The sequence below is a fragment of the Canis lupus genome, chromosome 29, assembly GCF_011100685.1.
Source record: "Canis lupus familiaris isolate Mischka breed German Shepherd chromosome 29, alternate assembly UU_Cfam_GSD_1.0, whole genome shotgun sequence".
NCBI lineage: Eukaryota > Metazoa > Chordata > Mammalia > Carnivora > Canidae > Canis > Canis lupus.
This window is the reverse complement of record NC_049250.1, coordinates 23,940,903-23,962,958: the sequence shown is the minus strand read 5'-3', so window position 1 is coordinate 23,962,958 and position 22,056 is coordinate 23,940,903. Positions and strand designations below refer to the sequence as shown.

Here is a 22,056-nt window from a genome sequence, read left to right as displayed (position 1 = left end):
GGACTAACATTCCCTCAGATAATCTTAAGTGGGTCCACACCACATCACACGCATTACTACTTCCTTTTTATATAGAGAGTGGATCAGACATTTCAATTGATTACACTATTTCAACAAAGGAATGGTACAATGATGAACTCTCTGAGAATAATATGTTCCAGATACACATTAACACCTAACTCTGTTGTATCTAATTTACACAAGCCTCCAGACCAGCTGTATATACATTTCTACTTGAAGTCACAAACAAACCTGTCCAGATACTTAATTTCTTCTGCATTTGCCCTGTCTTTATTTTTCTGTTATGTTTACCTTAACTTTAGGTATTCCAGGCTCCCGCCTAATTTAGCAACCAAGAACTGATCCCCATCATTTTTTGATCTTCCAGATCTTGGATTCCCCCAATGTCTTGAAACTATGAAAGCAAAATTTGATGACTCATTGACTTTGGTCCTAAGTGTCTGCTCTATCTGTGTAACTGTTAATAGCCTTGTTTCAGTTTGGCATCAATCAAATTAATGGAGGATAATTCCCCAGGTATAGCCAGGTATTTAAAAGTTTTTACTATTTACAATAATGTGATGAATATGTGGAGCAGATAGAGAGTTAGGAACTAAGTGAGAATATAAACTAAGTTAAGTGCACAATTCAATGTTGAAACATATTTTGCTACACTGGTCTTTTTGGTGCTGACTACAACTTATTGCCCATTTATATTAGGTAATTTTTTGTGATATGGTTTATACATTTATGTCATCAAAGTCCCATTTAAATGGACTAGGGCTGGTTTTGTAACAGGGGATAGAAAAAGAATAGGAGGTGTCAAGGGGCTCTGAGATGTATATGGGGGAAGTAGGGATACCAGCACATCACAGAGCATGACATATGACCTCAGGTCATAGCCTCTAGGGATACACTTGGCCCAGTTTAACAAGAAGGATAGAAATTATGGTGGCAGGAACTGCAATTATGACCAAAGCAAAAGCATAGGGTGTTCAATATTATATCTTTGTTTCTCAAACTGAACTATTTAATTTACCATAAAAATGACTTCTTACACTGAAAATATAAATTATGAGACTGGGAAAATTTTAAAATAGGAGCAGTAAGCCACACCAAACATTAAAAATATACTACAAAATAAATTAATAAAACATGCTAGTACTGGCTGATAGATAGCTAATCAGAAGAGGATAACAGATCAGAAGATAGAGTCAATAATTATATCAAATATTTATAAAAATTTAGTTAAAAAAAAGAAATTTATTTAAAATACAACAGTATTTTCAAACTTATGTAGAAAAGATGAATTATTCAAAAAACAATATTACAATAAACAGCTTTTTGGAAAAATATAGCTGGATTTCTCCTTCCCTCAGTTCTTATCCCAATACAAATTTCAGATTGATTCAGTATTTCAACATAATGAAAACTTTCAAGTGCCTGAAGAAAACACTGAAGATTTTTTTGACATATGCTTGGAATAGGAATGACCCTTCTAAGCAGATGACACAGAATTCACAAATTATTAAGGAAAAGGTTTGATAAATTTAACAACATACAAGTGGTTTAAATTAAAAGGAAGTGTTATTTCTTAGAGTGGCATAATGTTATGAGTTCACATGCATGTTTGTACAGATTCATAAATACAGATAAAGATATGCATATCTGTGATTGTAAATGGACATGAAGCTTACTGAATTTATAAAAGGAAACCAGGAGTCAGAGTAATATATTTTTCATCATACATCTTTCAAACTTCTATATTCTTTTTCTTTGTCATCATGGGTTACATTATCTCTTCTGAATATAATACAATTTATGAAAATAAACGTGTGGCCTTCTGGTTCCAGCCATAGTAGTTTAGCTTGTTTTGGACTAATCCTCCAGCACAAAACGACTATAAAAGCTGGAAAAATTTATAAAGCATGGATTTGAAGGTTTTGGAAAGCTTCCAATATAGAAAAGGCTCAAAAAGCTAACCTCCTTGAGAGAAGGGAATGTATAACATGAGATTCATATTCTCTCTGGCCTTGTTTACTAAAGTCATTTTCTAAATATCAGACAAGGGAAATCACGCATAGACAGGAAGTCCAAGTCTTGCTGCACTGAGCAGAGTGAGGGCAGATTTTGGAGCTGTCATACTGAGTGCCATTTAAAGGACAAGCACCAGGGGAGAAGGAAGCGCCAGAGACAGAATTCAAAAATTATAATACAAATCTCCCCTAAATCATTGGGTGACTTCTAAACTGTAGTCAGAGAATAAGACTTAGAAAATTTTTGTTAAGACTATAGAGACAGCATGTGAGAGGTTAAAATGCTAAAGCAGAGATCACAACAGCCACACAGTGTTCAGAGAATAGCTGGAGCTCAAACTCTGCCAAGGTGGGGTGGTAAAACCCAGGCTGTAATCTGAGACCCCAGAAAGGTAATGCTGTAATATTAAGGGCTACACCTTAGGAATAAAAACAAAAATAAAACAGCCCTAACAAAGACTAACACCAAGCCTTAATAGGACCAAAAGGATCCACTAGTGCTCTGGCTGTTTTCCAAAAGAAAATTCAGCCCACCTGGAGGAAGATAACATTTTGAATTTCTTTTTTTTTTTTTTAAGATTTTATTTATTTATTCATGAGACACACACAGAGAGAGAGATAGAGAGAGGCATAGACACAGGCAGAGGGAGAAGCAGGTTCCACGCTGGGAGCCCGACGTGGGACTCGATCCCAGGTCTCTAGGATCACACCCTGGGCCGAAGGTGGCGCTAAACCACTGAGCCACTGGGGCTGCCCAACATTTTGAATTTCTATAGTTTTGATCCAGTCCAAACATATGAGGCATGCAAAATGAAAATAAACAAATGACTAAAAAAGAAAAATAAGAAAGAAAAAGAAAAATCTATAGGTGATTTAGATGTTTCAGTTACTTGTTAGTTATTAGTTAGGTTGTCAAAAAATAAAGAGAAAGAAAAATTTTAAAAGCAGCCAAAGAAAATCATACTTTGCTTTCAAAGGAGCACCTAAATAAAATATAAATAAATAAAACTTCCAGCTTCAGGATCATCATTGGTATGGAAGGCAGAAGACAATGGAATATCTTCAAAGTGATCAAAAAGAAAAAGACAATCCATCTAGAATTCTAACAAAAATACCCTTCAAAAATGATGGCAAAGTAAAGATGTTTCAGATAAATAAAAACTGAGCAAATACACAATCAGTAAGCTTCACTAGAGGATAAGATAGTTCCTTATATTGAATATATATGACACTATATAGAAACACAGAACATCAGAAGTAATGACAAACATTGGAAAAGTAAATACAAATGAGTATTGACTACTTTGGTGAACAACAACAATGTCTTATAAGGCAAATCACAAATGCAGAAGTAAAATTTAGGAAAATACAAACCCAAAAGGCAGGAGTGCAGTAAACAGTGAAATTGAAAGTGTTTGCATTGAGAAGTGACAAATGTGCTGATTTAAAGGTAGACAGTAATATGTAAAAAAATGCAAATTATAATTCTAGAGATTAAAGTTAGACAATAATACACAAAAATGCATATTATATTCTTTAAAAATTAACACTGTAAGAAAAGAGAGCTAAATTGTTAATGGAGAAGGAAAATATGGAACCGTGAAAATCAATTTTAAACAACCTTTGAAAAGGCGTCAAGAGTCAAGAGGCTAGCATGGAGCTCTCCTGCCCTACTATTCCTATTTCCTGCAAACCCAACAGGAAAGTTGCAAGTCCATACTATTTTAGCTACTACTTCACCCGGGAGAGGAAAAGATTCTTCCCTTTTCTCTACCACAGTTCAGTCAATGAGAGGCCCAGTTTAGCCAATGTCTGAACTCCCTGTTACTCCAATGGACTTAAAATATATATATATTTATTTATTCATGAGACACACACAGAGAGAGGCAAAGACATAAGCAGAGCCTGATGCAAGGCTCAATCTCAGGACTCCGAGATCACAACCTGAGCAGAAGGCCGACGCTCAACCAATGAGCCAGCCAGCTGCCCCTATTCCTGTGGACTTTTTGTTTACAACGGCCTCACAATTTCCCCTGTTCTTCCTTGAGAAAGTGTTCCTTTGCTTTGTTCTGCAGACTTGCCTATGGTTTTGCTGTAGCTTGCTTGTCTCAGATTGCAATGCTCTACTATTCCCAAAATAAACCTATTTTTTTTTTCTGGTTCAATAACTGGCAGTTTATTTATTTTTACTTTTTAAAAGATTTATTTATTCATTTATTTAGAGAGAGAGACAGAGAGTTATGGGGAGAGGGAGGAGAGAAAGTATCAAGCAGACTCCTTGCTGAGCACAAAGTCCTAGGTGGGCTCAAATTCTTACATCTTGAGATTACAACCTGAGTCAGAAATGAGAGTGGGGCACTCAACCTACCGTACCACGCAGGTACCCCAACCGACATTTTTATCTTTAAGATTAACAGAAAAATTAAATTAAACCTGATTCATCCAAAAGTAGATGAGAGGAGGCACAAATGAATAAAAAACAGATGTGCAAACGGAAAATATATACCAGCCACAGGGGGTAAATATATTTCAGAGCTGGTCAAGGAAAAATATATAACCACAGGTGGAAAGAGCACACACAAACTTTACTGGGCAATGAATGCTCTGACAAGTTTGCACGGGGGGACGGACAGCCCTCACAACATGAGACTGCTCAGAAGCAAAGTTCAGGGGGACAGAGGGGAAGAAAAGAGAACATAGTCGAGGGGCCAGGGGATCTCATAAGGGACTTACGTGTCTAAGTGATGTCCCTTAGGAGCCCAGCGGGGAGCCTGTCTGGTTACTGGAAGCCTCCTCTGCAGTAAATGACTTCTTCAGGGCATTTGTTTAGAACAAAAATACCTTCACACTTTGTACATATTCTGAAAAAGATGTTTACATACAGAGATTAGACTGTCTATACAACTAATGTAAAAGATGCTGGCTATAGGAGGAGAAATAATTATTTAGAGCACAGAATCCAGAGCCATATTTTAGCAGTTCGAATCCTGGCTCCAGTATTTATTTTTGGGGTGATTTTGAGAAAGTTACTGAATGAACTCTTCTTGTCATCCATAAAATGAACATGATAATAACAGCATTCTCCTCACTGGATTTTAGTGTGTAATATATGAGTTTAGGTAAAAACTACTTAGGACAGTGCCTCGCACAAACACTATGTAAAATAGCTATTATTCATATTGTTTTTTAAAAACACTTGATACGCTTCTAGTTCACACAGAAATACTACTTGTCTGGTTGCTTTGTAATGTCTTTGAGAGTGTATATATGGTAAAGATGTATTTTACTTTTTAAAAAATAAGTTCTTGGGCAGCCTGGGTGGCCCAGCAGTCGAGTGCAGCCTTCGGTCCAGGGTGTGATCCTGGAGACCCCGGATCGAGTCCCACATCCGGCTCCCTGCGTGAAGCCTGCTTCTCCCTCTGCCTGTGTCTCTGCCTCTCTCTCTCTCTGTGTGTCTCTCATGAATAAATAAATAAAAATCTTTAAAAAAAAAAGTTCTCACGCAACAAATAAATATGCTCCTAAATTGACACATTTAAATACCCAATTAGGCTTATTTCTTATTAGTGTGGCACTCACCCTCACATGTACAGTATTTGATTACACTATATTGGCTTTGGATATTTTCTGAAGTTTGTGAGGATGTATTCAAAGTATTTAGGCATCAGGACTCTAACATTTGGTTTGTGCTCTTATTTCTGGCTGTATCTCAGGGAAATATAGAGAATATGATTGGAAATATAAAGAATTTATTTGAAATTAATCACGGCTCTATGTGACTTTGGTGAAGGTAGTGCATATTCGATGTTTCCATCAGCAAACTGGAGAGAATCAATGGTGGCTACGTGAGCTCTCAGACATTTACCCAACACAGCATCACTCTGTGACAAATGGAAATTCACACACACACACAAACTCACACACAACACAGGCAGAGGTTGTCCGACTTCAGTTCTCAAAGGAGCCTAAGATGTTTTTGTTTGTTTGTTTTGTTTTGTCGATTAAAACCATATCAAAGTTATGGGGCAAACTTCCAGCACATCTGTTCTGTATAATATTTCCATAATCATTTCCTTCCATCGAACATCTCAGCAGTACCAAAGCAACGAGCCAAGGAGGAGCAAAAATCTTATTATTAGGCAGTAACAACACTCTCCAATTCTTTTCTTCCTTTCATGTATGATAAGTGAAGCCAATTAAAAACTTCTGGTGGAGTTCTTTCAATTAACATAAAGGTCCTTTGTACTCAACAGCTCGAAAATGGACACTCACCTCTCAGCCAAGTGCAGATACGGGACGACCTGGGGTCTGACTCCTGCCAGGTCCAGGCCGCGCCCGACCTGGCTCCGGAGGCGGAGGCGGAGGCGGAGGCGGAGGGCGGACCGGGCCACAGGTGCGACGTCCGGGGAACACGCCGACCGCCAAGTTCCAGGATGCCCGTTGCCCTGCGGCCAGATCCCTCCCACAGGGGCTGCTTGGTCCCGCCATCAGGGCGCTGTCGGGAAGTGGGCCGAGGGGCACCTGGGGGAGCTGACTTCCTCCGCGGGCCTCCGCGCCGGCCCCGCACCTCTGGCTCACGTGGCGGCCTCCGCGGCGAGGGGCACCCAGGAGGAGGAACCCCGGGCCGGGAGTGCCAGCATCGCGACTGCGCACGCGCGGTGCTTGCTGACTTGGCGTTCAGGCTTCCCGGGACCTTGCAGGATCTGCGTGCGTTGCGAAGAGCGAGGGCCCCCCGAGGGCGCCAACTTGAACACCCAGAGCTGCGAGGTTCCCTCTTCCTCCTCCTGCTGCGACGGAAGTGCTAAAGCCACGAACGCCAGATCTCGCGATACCTCAGAGCCCACGCTCCCCGGATCCCAGAAGCCAGCGCGGGCAGCCCGCGCACAGGGAGGCACGTGGGAGTTGCGGTTGACGGACAGGTGTCAAGGCCGCAGGGCCTTACCGAGTGTCACGGGATCACCCTTTCCCGGACTGAATCCATGAGACACAGTGGCAGCGCCCTGGTGCTTTTAAAAAATTGAAACTGAAAAAAAAATAAAAAAAAATAAAAATAAAAAAATAAAAATAAAAATAAAAATAAAATAAAAAAATAAAATAAAATATAAAATAAAATAAATAAAAATAAAAATAAAAAAATAAAAATAAAATAAAAAAATAAAATTAAAATAAAATATAATATAAAATAAAATAAATAAAATAAAATAAAATAAAATAAAAAATAAAAAATTGAAACTGATCTAATTTAGCCTTGAATTCTATTATATTGGTGAAACGATCACATTATTTGGCTGAATTATTTCTTCAGTTCCTGAAAATTATGGTGCCAGCGTTGAAATAGCACCTCGGATAACTGTTTTAAGTCAACCTAAATAATAGGATTCTTCGTGCAGCACATTAGTTTGAACTCCAAATCTGAAGTCTGGTACATTTGCAAAACAGATAGCTCTGTTTGTTTAGCTCACTATGTTCCAAGAGTTTACGGTTCTTTTTAGACCATTTTAGAAGTGCTAGAGAACTCAGTATTCCAAAATATTGAAATATCTCCCAAATATTGAACTCAATATTGCAAAATGTAATATTGAATAGAAAAGCATACATTATAATGAGCCAATTATCTTAACAGATGAGAAGACAAATCTTGGAGAATTCTGCTTTGCGTGAAATACACAGATCACTTTTATTACATGCAGATATTGAAATACTGAAATATCTCCAAATATTGAACTCAATATTGCAAAATATAATATTGAATAGAAAAAGCATACATTACACAGATCACTTTTATTAGATGCAGATATTGAAGTATTGAAATATCTCCAAATATTGAACTCAGTATTGCAAAATATAGTATTGAATAGAAAAGCATACATTACAATGAGCCAATTATCTAACACATGAGGAGAGAAATCTTGGAGAATTCTGCTTTGTGTGAAATACACAGATCACTTTTATCAGATGCAGAACATTAAAGAAATAACACATGGTCTGGTAAACTGTAAAAGTTGAAACAATAATGTTAATACTATTTTATAAGCATTGACCTCTGTTTTATATCCACATTTAGAATGTTCATCAATGAACTACTTTCATTAGTTATAGTATCTTCTGCTTTGATAATATGAAACAATATTCATTTATGTCATCAAGAATAAAATTAAGAACTGTTGGAATATTCATTTAGCAATTTTGACCATTTATAAAATGTAAAAATCATTGTATCTCTGGGGTAAAAAGATAACTGTTAAAATTCTCAAGGAGCTTATCCTTAAGTTTAAAGAACTAAATATAATACAGGGCAAAAATCTAAAAATTAGTATGGTCAAATTAAAAGGGCATAATAGAAAGCATTATTTAATTCTTACCAGGAGAATTGCAGGAAGATTCCTAGAGGATTTCACTTTAAGTGTGAAAGATCAGTAGTGTAGGATGCCAGATACATAGTTTCGCCAAGGTAAATAACAACAGAAATTATTATATTAATAAGAAGAACTAACATATATTGATTGCATACTATGTGTTTGATGTTAAGTACATTTTGCATAATATCTCAATTCTTGGAGCAAACCCTATTAGGTACTATTCTTTCCATTTTTCAAATGAGGTAATTAGAGTGTAGAAAGTTAAATAATTTACTCAAGGCTGCATCTTGTGTACAAAAGCATAGGTAAGCAATATATACAAGACTACAGGGGTTCTTAAATGTTTTTATAAGATGATTTGGTTTTCCTAGGAAACAGAGTAATTCCAGTGAAAAAATTAAAGATGGATTGCAAAGGAATGGAAAGAAACTAAATGAGGCTCCAGTTGAAGACAATGTAATAGTATAGGAAATTTTTGATGAGCATCTAAACTAAGGACATTTATGAGAATCTTTATACTGACAAGAAAATATAGGGCTTCCGCACTGGGAGGGGGAAACAATGGGGAGCAGAAGATGAATATGGGTAAAGTTTTCATTTCAATCATGTTATTTAAGAAGGTGTAATGTGTCTTTCGGGAAAAAAATGTTCCCACAGATCTGCTTTAAATTTTTAGTTTTTTAAGCTACAGATGCTTAAGTTTTGACTACCAAATTTTGAACCACTTAATTTCTGGCCAGTGCTTGATAAATGATCATGATATTATTTCTTTACCATTTACTCTCCAGCAAGGTCTATATGAGCCTCTCTTGTTTTTCCATTATTCAGTTCTCTTGTTTTTCCAGATGCCTGTATGCAATTTATCTCCCTTTTATCTGATCCTAAACACGTAGTCATTTATTTTCTGAAAATATATGAAGTATTTATTGCCTTGTCAATTTTAAAAAATTACTTTACATCCTTCAGTCTTTCCTCGTTTTATTCAAATTTTCACCTGATGCTTCTAAATAAGTGATTGTCTTCTCTTTCATTACAAACACCTAAATAATCAAGTTGACTTTGCAGACTTCTAGTATTAAGGATGTTAATCACATTAATGTCAATAACCCCAATTTAAAAGACTTACAATAATTTTAATTTAAAATTATTTCTAAATCAAAATAAGGAATAAAGGGGACTAAAAATATTTTGAAACATGATTAATTTTAATATGTTTACAGGGAAAGAGTAAATTCACCAGCAGAAAAAAAAAAATACCAAAATTAACATTTTACAGGTTTTTAGTCTCAAAGCACAATACATTTTTCATAGAAACAAATATATCACCATCATAGGTACCATAATATGGCAATATTTATACACAAGGCCATTTACCATTAATAAAATCAGTGGCAATGGTGATGCAATACATTAGTTTATCTTTGTTAAAATTTTGCTATCATACTTCCTGGCCTGCAGGAGTATTTGCCAGGATACAAAAGAAAAATGTGTGACCTCACTTTGAACAATACATAGAAAGCTCTGGCTGCCTGTGCTTAACCCTAGATTTACAATATTATCACTAGGAATGTTTCCATACCACTACTCTACCAAGGAAACAAATAACGCATTCCACTTACTATTAAAGCCATTCCCAAGGAATCAAACATTTTAATAGATTCATTTGGATATCAAGGTATTATTTTATACAAAATAAGAAGTGCAATATTAGGACATAATATTTGATCTGCCTAAACTTAACAGAAGAGAAAAACTATACAGGTATTACGTGGAAAACAATTTCCCAATTTCAGATTATTTGGAGTAGGTAATGGCATAGTATTGAACTGGGGAAAATGTGATAATATGGTTCTTTTCATTTTTCAAGAGTTGATTTTTTTTAAATGCACCAGATGATTTTCTGAGGACCATTCACATTCAATGTTTAGATTCATTTTATTAGTGGCATATACAAAGCACCATATAAAATAACACGTGAAATGTAGAACAATCATGACTATGTAATTAACTATAGAAATAACTGCTAAGAAAATATAGCAATATTTAACACAGGATTTCTAAAACCATTACATATTCATTACTTTCCCCAAAGCTAATACTGTCCCATGTTTAATTTTTACAGAATTTATCTATCAAGATTTATATGCATTTGGCACTTTTGGGGGGGAGGGCTGAAAATAGTTGATATCTTCTGTACAGTAATGTTACAATTTTATACAAACTTTAGAAATATGGCATTTGGAATAGTCTTTAGGATCCTCTTCCAAGTGTTCCACTTCACACAACAGCAAATACTCTGAATGCCTTTCCTCCTGGAGGATTCTGTAAACTGCAAAAAAATACAGAAAGTATACTGATGTCACCTCCACACATAATCCTCCAAATAAATCATGCTTACTTATGACAGTCAAGAAAGCAGCTCTATGAATCCAGATGACCAACTTTCTTAGGCTACTATAATTTATAGTTATTGGAAAGCTTGAGTGAGGATGACATAATTCTTTAAATCTTGGCTCTATACTGGGCTGTAAGTTTACTAAAATTTAAGATGCACAGTGGTAATAATAGTATTTTATATAGAACTTAACAGATTCCAGATCATGTTTTCCTGAATTACCACCTTTCATTTTAATAAAGCAGAGTTAGGCAGCTGTTATTCCATTTTACTGGGGGAATATTGAGATCCAGGTTTACAACTGACCAATATGGTTAAAAGTTTACTGCAAGTTAAGAGGATAGTGATACTTAAGCAATATTCTAGAGTACTATTATTTTTGAGCACCTACCATGAATTTCCCAGATTAACAGATGCTAAAGGCAAAGCTGTCTTTTTTTTTTTTTTTTTTTTTTTTTACGGTGGCACTCAGATGGTTATGTGGAAGGCAATCTAGATACCCTGCAAAGCATATCCTTCAGTATCCTTTAGAGAAACTACCGTATATATAAAACTTCCACTGGCAATTTTAAATAACCCAGTAAATATCTAAAAGTTAGGGATTTTTCAGTATCTATACAATATACATGAAAGTTAATGTTACTTCCCCACGTATAAATGATTTGAAAAATGTGTATAGTTCTTTGCTCTTAACTTTTTAAAGATACTTGATAAAGTAAGTTATATGAATTTTCCTAAACCACTAAAATATATAATACTAATGGACTGAATAATATGAGATGACCAGAAGGTATTCATTTATGTAATATTAGATATCCAACTTCAATCAAAAAAAGAATATGGTTCTGGGGAAAATCAGACTCATTCTTTTGTCAAACACTTTGTCATATAACTGGATTAGAGAAATATCCAGTGCCCTGCTCACCTAGAAAGAATTACATATAAAAACTAATCTAGAAAATCCAAAGAGGATGAAAGAAATTTCCGTATTATAAAATCAATTAACAAAAGAGTGGTTCTGACTAATAATCCGATTTTCATGTTGATTTTTATAAGCCTGTAAGAGACAGGCACCTCTGGTACTACAGCTTCTCCCATTCCTGGAAGACCAACTATTTACACAGTATGCAAAGGAAACACACTGACGCAGTCACATAACTCCAAACCCATACTAAAATGAGTTGGTTATAAAGTAAGCATAAAGGGGTGTGTGTGTGTGGAAGGAGAGAGAGACAGAGAAGGAAAGAGAGAGACTATAAATATATAAAATACATGTGTACATTTTAAATTTTACCTTTCTGAGAAGATTCCATTCTGAAAAGAAGCAGTGTAAGTCTTTCTTTTGTCCACAGGCATGACGTCAACATAACCACCATGATTTCGAACCACCCCAGCATGTACTGCTGCTCTGCAGATACTGGACAGCTGAGGGGATGAGAAAAATCTTTTCGTTATTAGGAAATTCCTGCTGAACTTACCCTGACTACTCTTCTATTAGGCTGAAGACACTGACACTTGTCTCTATATGGATATTCAGCAGTTACAGGTTGATGTTTTGTGCATAAAGGAATGTTTCAAAAGTCACAAAGTTAAAGCAAATTCTGAACAAGTCTGAAGCAGATCTTAAGGGTGGCTACAATGGTAAAATCCTTTCATCATTTAATCTAACAAACACTTGCCTTTCCAAATAGCAGGCTTTTTCTGAAATGAAGCAATCAGATGCAAATTTGCCTCTTTCATCTCTTGAAGGGCCTATTTATCATTCTTAAATTTCAGCCTTGCTAGTCCCAACTAGAGTCACTGTGACCAAATGTTCACAGGCTTATTACCTGTACCTCATTTATGTTTAGTTTTGACTTAGAAACAGATCATAGCTCTGTATATCTTTATGGTCCCTTTTCCAAAATACAGGTATATGTTAAATGGGGAGTTTTCTTCTATGAAATAATGTAATCTACTCAGAGAAAATTTGCCCAAGAAGAAAAATATAAAGAACAATCATAGCTTCTTATCTATATTTGCAACATCTATCACCCTGGTTTAAAGGGTCGGATATAAAGTACTAGGAAAGTGCTATGATTATTTGTTCCAGTTATATAGTCTTAACTGAATTGGATTTCTACGGAAGAGAAAATAATTTTCAGGTCTATGGATTTCTAGAAGTCGACTCTTTTCCTCTGCCCCATTAAAGTCTTTGCCAGATTTTGACATTTGCTTTAATCCTAATGTTCTACTGAAATTTGTCAATAGCTGAATACAGCCTGAGGAAATTCCACAAAATGAAACACTTGAACTGTTTCGGTAGAAAACAATCCCCCTCATATCCGAGGGGTCTTTTCTGATCCCACTGGTGTGTTCTTTTTTTATCTCTATGCACATGTGAGTGACTTAATGTGCTTTTTTTACGTTCACATAAGCATGTGCATCTTACATGACCTTGCTTTATTACTGTGCTCTGAACTTTGTGGCATCAGTCAGAACTTATTAGATCAGAGAGAGCCTGAATGCCAAGCTGTTTAATCCTTTTCATGTTTTTGCTATATCACAAAATACCATATATCTAAAACCTCGTATCCTTACTCTAAGGAGGCATTTTATTCAGTTTAAAGTCCCTCATTGAATTAATGTTTGTATCCAATATGGTTCATAAAAGATGAAGTTAAAAATAATTCTGTACACATTTCAGTATTTATCTTGTTCTGTTAAAAGAGTATTATCAGCATTTTCCCTAAGGCAATAAAAGTGCTTAGATATAGCATTCACTAAATCCAAGCACTTAATATGTTTTGAAACTATTGTTTTGCCCATAACTATGCAGTCAGCAGGCATTCCTATTTGAGTTCAAAGGTCAGAAGAGATTTTCTTTTTACGCCGCACTTCGTAAGAATTAATATATCATGAAAAAAAATTTATCTGTGAAAACACTGAAACATTTTTAATGAATTCAGAAATTAACTTTATTTGTAACAAATGAGAAAAGTTCAAAGGAATAGAAGGTACAAGTTGTAGCCATGTAAACAGAGAGAGACAGAGAGAAAAGTGGGGAGGGATGGAGAAAGAAGATATCTTTCCATATCTTGTATTTAAAGAGATCATGTATTTGGTGGTGGGTGGAAAGATTGGCAGTTAATGGCTGAATCTCCATCTGACTCTGTGCTGACCACACATAATAGTTATCTCTGTATTTCCAACTTACTCTTAAAAGGATCTACATAATAATACATAATCAACTCTGCATTGCATAATAATACATAATCACCTATGCACTGCACTAAGTAGTAAGATAAAATGACCTCAAGATATAAGTTCTAACAAAACATTAACTCTAGAAAAATAGATGGCTTATAAGCATAGAAGTGTATAGGATATTTTGAAAGATTTTCATCAGGCATGACTAAAGGGACAATCTAAAAAGAATACCTTTTGAAATCTCTGATGATTCTAGATAGGCTTATTCATGTACATTTACCTTTTTTTTCTTTTCTTTTGTACCTTTTTTTTTTCAACACATATTTATGTGCAAGGTATGTGCTTAATTTCTAATGTCACTGTGTTCTCTAAGTTTGTTAAGGCAGGATGTAATTATGTCTTGTTCACAGGCTGGCACACATCAAATTGTTGATGAAAAAGTGGTGCACAAATTGCACAGCTGTCACCCTCAAGGAACTTCAAAATAATAAAAGAGATGAAGAAACAATCATAACACTAACAGAATCAGCTAAGTGCTAACAGGAAAAAAATAGTCATAGGGGTTGAAAGACAGGCTACATTATATATGTATTAGGAGATCCCGCAATACATTCCACAGAGGAAGTGGCAATAATTTAGGATGTGAAGAATGACCATGATTTTAACTAACAGAAAGACAAGAAGATAAGCACAACATGAGGACTAATAAATTAGATACCAGCAAGACATTTCAGCTGCAGATAAGTGCAAAGCTGAAGTCTGGGAGGGATTCAGATATGGAGAAAATTTCAGAGCTAAAGCTGAACTAAAAACAAAAAACTGACCTCAATGAACTCACCAACAGAAATAAGGTGGTAAATACTATTTCCGGCCTCTTTTCACAAACCTATTTCCATAGTACTCTATTGCATATGTGCTTCAAGAATGTATTTCCTGAATTGGTTTTTGCAACTCTCTGGTTTAGGAATTTGTAATTTTTTTTAAATGTCTGCCACATAAAATCTAAACTCTTCACCATGCATTCAGACTCTCCATTTACATGTTTCAAGACCCAGACCCCCACCATCTCTCACACAAAATTGGCTGCAGTCCCTTTGATCACCTGCTCAGAGATAAGCAAATCTATGTGTTATGCATGCATCTCACCTGCTGTCACTTCTCAGTCTTTGTAGATGCCATTCATCCCACCTAGAATGTGTCCCTCATCCAGTTTATCAACCCATACTTGAATTCTGGTTCAAAGAGCACTTGTCCATACTGAAGCCCTTCCAGCTAATTATCCTTGTCCAACTCCGTAATGTTGTCTATTATAACATCCTCTCAAGTGGTTTCCTTTTGTAAGTATTTTAACATATTATATGTGATTGATTCTATGCTACTTAACTGCTCCTTTGGCAGAGAAAGATATTGTTTATACATTTGACGATTTCTTAATTATCAAGTTAACACTGCAAATTACTGAAGAACCAAAAGGAAGATTTAAAAAAGCAAAATGAACTTTTCCTTCGGAAGGATGTCTCTGTACTATTTAGTAAGTGTCTGATGTACAATGTATGGGTAGGATATAAAGAAAAATATAGTAAAAACAAATTATTATGCACTCATAATTGCAAAAGGATTGTCATTTTCAGTGTTATTGCTGACCAGCTTCTCTGAGAATGTCTATCAACATAGAATCTGTTCTCTTATTCTATGTATAAATGTACATACATACATTTAAATGTATATATACACATATATACACGAAGACAGAGATGCATAAATTAGGATACTTACATCAGAATAAACTCTAGTTCCAATTACACGAGCATAATGTGGATTTGCCTGCATACAGTTACGAGGACAGTAGACTCTGAAAAACAAAATACACATATATATTTTAAGTAGCTGGTTATTTCAGTCATTCTTACTAGTAAGGCCACAAACAGGCATGCACAATAGTTAGCAACCCTTCTCATCTTTTTTTCTTCTGAAATAGGTCAATTTTACAAGCCAGGCAGTATATGCAATTGCTTCTGCTTAATTTACCCACTTCTAGCTTTTGGCACAAACGTGTTCTTTTCTTTTTTAACTTAGCCAGGAAGCTTTCTAATTTAGGGATTAAGCAGAAAGAAACATCAGGGTGCATCTCAGAGTATCTGGGAATTGGTTTCCAACGTGTCTTTAAGAATTTGGTAAACAGATAACTTGAAAAACTTGACTCATTGTCTGCCTCATACATTTCATAGTTTCTTTCTTCTGTGTTCACATCTCTGGTATGTGGTTTTAATTATGATGATAAATTATTGACTCCCAAATTTATACCTTCAGTCGAGACCTCTTAATTACAAATTTGCATGTCCTATTGCTTATTCAATATATCCACTAACCCTAATAACCATTTCAAACTCTAGTCTTTATCATCTGGTGTCTAGCTTACCACTATAGGTTCTCCTATGATCTCCTTGCTTCCAACCTTGCCCCGTCTATTCTTTTATCCCCCTACTTAAAGCATACAGGTCCAAGCATATCATTCCTCTGCTCCAAATACTCCAGTGGTTTTCCATCTTATTCAGAATAAATGACAAGATCTTTACAAAATGGCCAATAAACCCTGCATATCCTGTTCCCCCACTACCTTTCTGATCTTATATCCTCCTCTTCCACTTTCTCCCCCAGATCCAGTCATACTGCCCTAATAGTTATTTCTCAAACGCACAAAAATAGTTTTTGCACTTATCTTTTCCTTTGCATGGAATATTCTTTCTGCAGATACCCTACTGCCTTACTGATATCTGATTGGCTTAGCTCATTTAAAAAACATATCCAAAGGCCTTTTATTTAAACACAGGGTCCAATTATCACTGTTCAATCAATTACATGTTTAAAAACTCACTCCAAGAGTTTAAGAAGCTATCAAATGGAACTTTTTTTTAGCAATGGGCTCTTTGATTCATACATACAGATACACAGACACTCATGAACTAAAAAGAAATTAAAAATTACAACTGGAGAAAACAGAATTCATTTTAGTAAGTAGTAAATCAGAGTCTCAGCAAAATGACTACATGAAAATCCTTGTGTGATAAAGGAATCAATGATTTTCCCAAAACTATTCCAAAAAAACTTCAATTGCAACTACCTTTTCCAATTGAAGCTATTCCTTCTTAAGATAGCTCTTAAGAAATAGCTGCATTTTGGGACCCTTGCGTGGCTCAGTTGGTTAACTGTCTGTCTTCAGCTCAGGTCATGATCCCAGGGTCCTGGGATCAAGCCCCATATTGGACTCCATGCTCCAGGAGTAGTATGCTTCTCAGCTCTCCCTCTGCCACCCTTCCCCACCCCACGCTCATGTTTTCTCTCTTTCTTTCTCTCTCTCTCTCTCAGATAAATAAAATATTTAAAATAAAAAAAAGAAATAGCTACATTTCTTATTTCTAAAATTTATATAACATTGTACACTTTAGCATATACACGTTTCTTGTAACAACTAAACTAGAACCATTTAAATATAAATAATAAATGAGTCTGAGTTTTTATAACCTTAAAGAGCTGACTTTTATAAAAGATGCTGTGGGGATTTCTATAGGAGGAATGTTGTCCCCGTTGACTGCAATGTTTCCTCCAGGTGTTTGAGAACAGCTGGGCATTCACTATCCATCCTGTAGTCATAAAATCATCTGTTCTGCCTTTAGGATCACACTGTGCAAGCTCTACCTTGACTATACTTAGCACTTAGTTTGTGAGAGGCAAAGGTCAGTAGCTCCAAACTGAGTTAGCTTCCACCTAGGCAAGTTCAGGTCAAAGACCGAAGGAGATTTTTACTTGCTTGTGTTCTACTCCCTGGTTTTAGCACATTATGTACTTCTGAGAATGCAGATAGTGACCTGGTACACGTTCCTTTATACACAACTCAATCGTTATAAGTATTGAATAAAAATTTTGATACATTTTAATGATACCTGCTTTTACATCTTGAACACTCAATAAGTTTCAAAGATAGAGTTCTTTATAAATATATGTAAATCAGGATATGATTTCTGCCCTTCCTCTCTGTGCCTCCATCCCCAGGCAAGGAAAAAAAAAAAGATTTCTAGGAACACACACAAAACATATGATATTTAGAAGGTTATGGTATTAAATAATAGAGATTGCTTATTCGGCGCTATTTGCCTGCTAGGGAATCTCTCAAGGACACAACTGTACAGGTAAATATTGTTTCTTCATCCTTGTCTTGAGCTAATTTCCTTTCATGTATTTGCTCTTGGCATTTTCTCCAAGATTTATGTCCCAACTTATTTAAGTTATATGAAATTCTGAAACAGATGTACCAACCAGATGGTTCCCTAAAAGTTATAAACTGTTATATAAATAATACCATGATAGCATGCATAATTTATGAAACTGTTAAAAATTTTATATAAGAAAAGACAACCCTTGGTTTTACTAGACTTTAAAAGAAAACAGGAGGGAGACTTTCCAGACTACTATAAGGTCAAAATTATGTATAATTCATACTTCTACCAATTTGTTGTGTGGATAACAGTATGAGGTAAGTTTATTTCTTTTAAGATTGCATTTATTTATTTATTTATTTATTTATTTATTTATTTATTTATGAGTACCCAAACACAAGGGGAGGGGCAAAGGGACAGAGAGAGAGAGAGAGAGAGAGAGAGAGAGAATCCAGAGCAGACTCTATGCTGAGCATGGGGCTCAATCCCACTACCCTGAGATCATGACCTGAGTGGAAATCAAGAGTTGGATGCTAAACCAACTGCCCACCTAGGCACCATGACTAAATTTAGCTTTAAAAATTTCTCTCTTGGGGAAATATTTCCCTTCCTGGAGAAACCAAAGAAATACGAAACATTTATCAATATTTACATCAGTGATTTTTATTTCTTTTGGAACAATATTGCCATAAATTTTTCCACAGATATTAAAATAACCATTTACTGAGCATCTACTAGAAGGAAGCTTTCTGCTGTGATGCTCTACTGAGATTTTACTTACTATTTGGTCCTCATAAGCCTGTTCACATGGCAGAGATATGGCCTAGTAGCACACTGCATATAGCAGGTATTTAATAAATATTTATAAATGGATGATTCTAAAATATTTTGGGTTTTTTTCATCATATCTTAATGGTAGAATTTACCAGCTTCACCTACTTGTAAGTAGTAACTACTTTTTATATCATCAAGTCTTTTATTACCTTATGAACAACCAATCTCATTCTTTAAGCAAAACACTGCTTTATCTTTAAAAAGCTAAGTGATGAAGCTGTTCCAAAATAAACTTTTCCACAAAAAGTGAGTTTCCCTCAATTTTTAGTAATTACAGTTTATCAATTACAATTCTATCTCTAAATCTCATTACTAGTTCTTGGAATTATCATGTGCTTTCTTGGCATTAATGGAGGAAGTGTGGATAGAAATAAGACTGGATATGAAAAGACATATTTCGTCTTTCCTATGTATGGTTATGACTTATGGTCATAATACTTCTAACAATTTTCACCTTTGTGAGGTCAAGATAAATGAAGTACTTTTCCACTATTGTATAGTAGATAAACTCTATTATAATTTCAAAATGATAGTAAACAAAACAAAAATAAAAGAAAGGCAGAAGATGGGCTTTTTGACTTACCAATCACACTTAAATTTATCCAATTTAGGAACTGGATGGCAATGCTTAAAAATATGTTACATCATTGTAGGTGTTGTAGTAATGACTTGTGATAGACCAAATGTTGGTGTCCCTCCAAATTCATATGCTGAAGCCCAAGTCCCAATGTGACTGTATTTGGAAATGGGCCCTTATGGAGTTAATTAAGGTTAAATGAGATTCCAGGAAAGGAGAGTCTTCTCTCTCCTTCTCTGTCTTTGTCTCTCTTTCTCTCCATCCCTAACTCCCCTGCCTTGTGAGAACACAGAGGACAAGGCAGCCATCTGCAACAAGGAGAGAGGCTTTGGAAGAAACCAAACCTGCCAACACCTTGATCTTAGTCTTCCATCTTCCAGAGTTAAGTAAAGATAAATTTCTATTTTTTATACCACCCAGTCTGTGATATCTTGTAAGAGCAGCCTGAGCAGACCAAAACAAGTCTTCATGGCACAGGTGAACATACAGAGTATACCCACAGCCCTGGTAGTATGAGAGAGCCAAAAGCACTCTGGTATTTGCAGAAAGCAGACTTGAAGTGCCTAGAGTGCAGAAGTTTGTGATGAACAACTGCTCCCTTCTGCTTCCCAGCTCAAGACTAAACACCTTTCATATCTGCAGACAGCCGAACTGCAGGCAAAAACAGGTATCACAGAGTAAGAGCCCCATCGATGTATATTCACTGGTCAAGAAGAATGAGAAAATTTAGAAAACATTACCTTGGACAATGTGAAGCAGGCTTATGAAACGGACAGAGCTGTTCCACAGTTGTTTCACAAGTGATAGCCTGGACTAAAGAGTTGAAACAGGAAACAGTAAGCAAATCTTTGGTAACAATAACATGCAACATGGTCTTAAGAAAATAAGATTTAAAAAAGTGCTAACCTGTTACTTTAGAGACTGTGAAGGAATTAGCAGACTGATATTTGCTGAAGATAAAAATATAAAGATGTCAATCATTTTTTAAATGAATCATCATCAACGTAACTTCTGGTATTATTTAGGTCTATGAATACTTTGTTTCTCCTGGAGCATTCTTACTTAAATATATAAATAAGCAGCAGTATAAGATTGCATCATCTATTTTAGACTAAGCTGATATTATCTTCAAGTAGGAACCAAATCAATGCCAACCAAATTAATCATTCTTGATATTGGAGAATGGTCTCTTCTCATGATCAATCTCAAAATGTATAAATAATAGCATAAAACCACACAGATTTATATCTACATACTTGTTTTAATTAAAATTTTTAAAGTTAAAATTAGAACTCTAAACATACAAATTCTGTCACCATAGAACTAAATTATTTAATCTCTCACAATAGTAAATACAAGGTAGTATTGTGAAAAGACTACTGAATCATCAGTACCTTAAAGGAGCGTGTTTTATTCACATTTTTGTTCCCCCAAGTATCTTGTAAAATATCTACAATGAATGAACTCCCCATTATATGCATCGTGCATCATTAAAAAGCAGGGATAGAAGAACAGGTAAGCTATTATATATCCAAATTTTAATTGGTTTATTTATACCCAGATTTTCAGAAAAATATCTATTACTAAGGCTTATTTGTGATAGTATTTTAATGACACACTCTTCACATTTCAACAGTTTCTGTTATAAATACAATAAAAAACTAAGTTCACACAAAAACAGTAAATAGGATAAATATTCCTTAATCCAACACCCAGTGTTTGGTTTACTAAAGCTAATAACTTTAATTATTTGTTGAAGGCAATTAATAAATGCCTGCTGAATCACTAAGCTAAGTCAATAAATGCTTCTATAAAGTTTCACTTAAAGTAATCGCTAATGACTAAAACCACACATAAAGTCTTTGAACAAAATTGTATACATTGAATGTCATTCCACCAAATCTGTAAAGGTTTTTAATAAATTCTTTCTTATCATTATGAATCCTCTACTTGTGGAGTTTCATGCAAATCTATACTTAAAAGAAACTATGTCATATATCTTAAGCCATTCCATATGAGGCTCAAAGTTTGTTTTTTACATAGAAGAAAAACACTACAAAGCTATTTCAAAAGGCCACATTGTTCTAATTTCTTAGAGTATGTATCAAAATATGTAGTCTTCTAAAATATGTTTCATATATTTAATACAAGAAACATTTCAAAAGTTAATGCTTTTATGTTGAGTTAAATTACATTGAGATGGACAAGGGTACATGTATATGACATATTAGAGAACTTTTCAGAATGCTCTTCTACCTATTAATCTATCTCATTAACAAAGTTACTGTTGCATAAAATAAACCATTTTCCATAAGGAGGGCAAGGAAAATATGCAAATCAATGAGCCTTCTCTGGAATATTTTCTTTCACAGCTGAATAATCTGTTGCTTCACATCAGGAAAAACTGTAACTTGTACATTCTTAATGAAACTCCACAAAATGTGGAGCTTTA

General features: G+C 35.1%; 1 protein-coding gene across 2 annotated transcripts in view; it reads right to left on the bottom strand.

The window, feature by feature from the left end:
• Nucleotides 1-7,802: 7,802 nt before the first annotated feature.
• The window catches only part of CRISPLD1 (cysteine rich secretory protein LCCL domain containing 1), a 47,802-nt gene continuing 33,548 nt past the window's right edge, over nucleotides 7,803-22,056 (bottom strand). For both annotated transcript variants that reach the window (XM_038579566.1, XM_038579567.1), the window contains 5 exons: nucleotides 20,511-20,554; nucleotides 20,345-20,417; nucleotides 15,756-15,831; nucleotides 12,085-12,215; nucleotides 7,803-10,724 (listed from right to left, as the gene is read on the bottom strand). In XM_038579566.1, coding sequence (XP_038435494.1) covers nucleotides 10,673-10,724; nucleotides 12,085-12,215; nucleotides 15,756-15,831; nucleotides 20,345-20,417; nucleotides 20,511-20,554 — 376 coding nt within the window. In that variant the 3' untranslated portion in view covers nucleotides 7,803-10,672. The remainder of the gene's footprint in view (nucleotides 10,725-12,084; nucleotides 12,216-15,755; nucleotides 15,832-20,344; nucleotides 20,418-20,510; nucleotides 20,555-22,056) is intronic.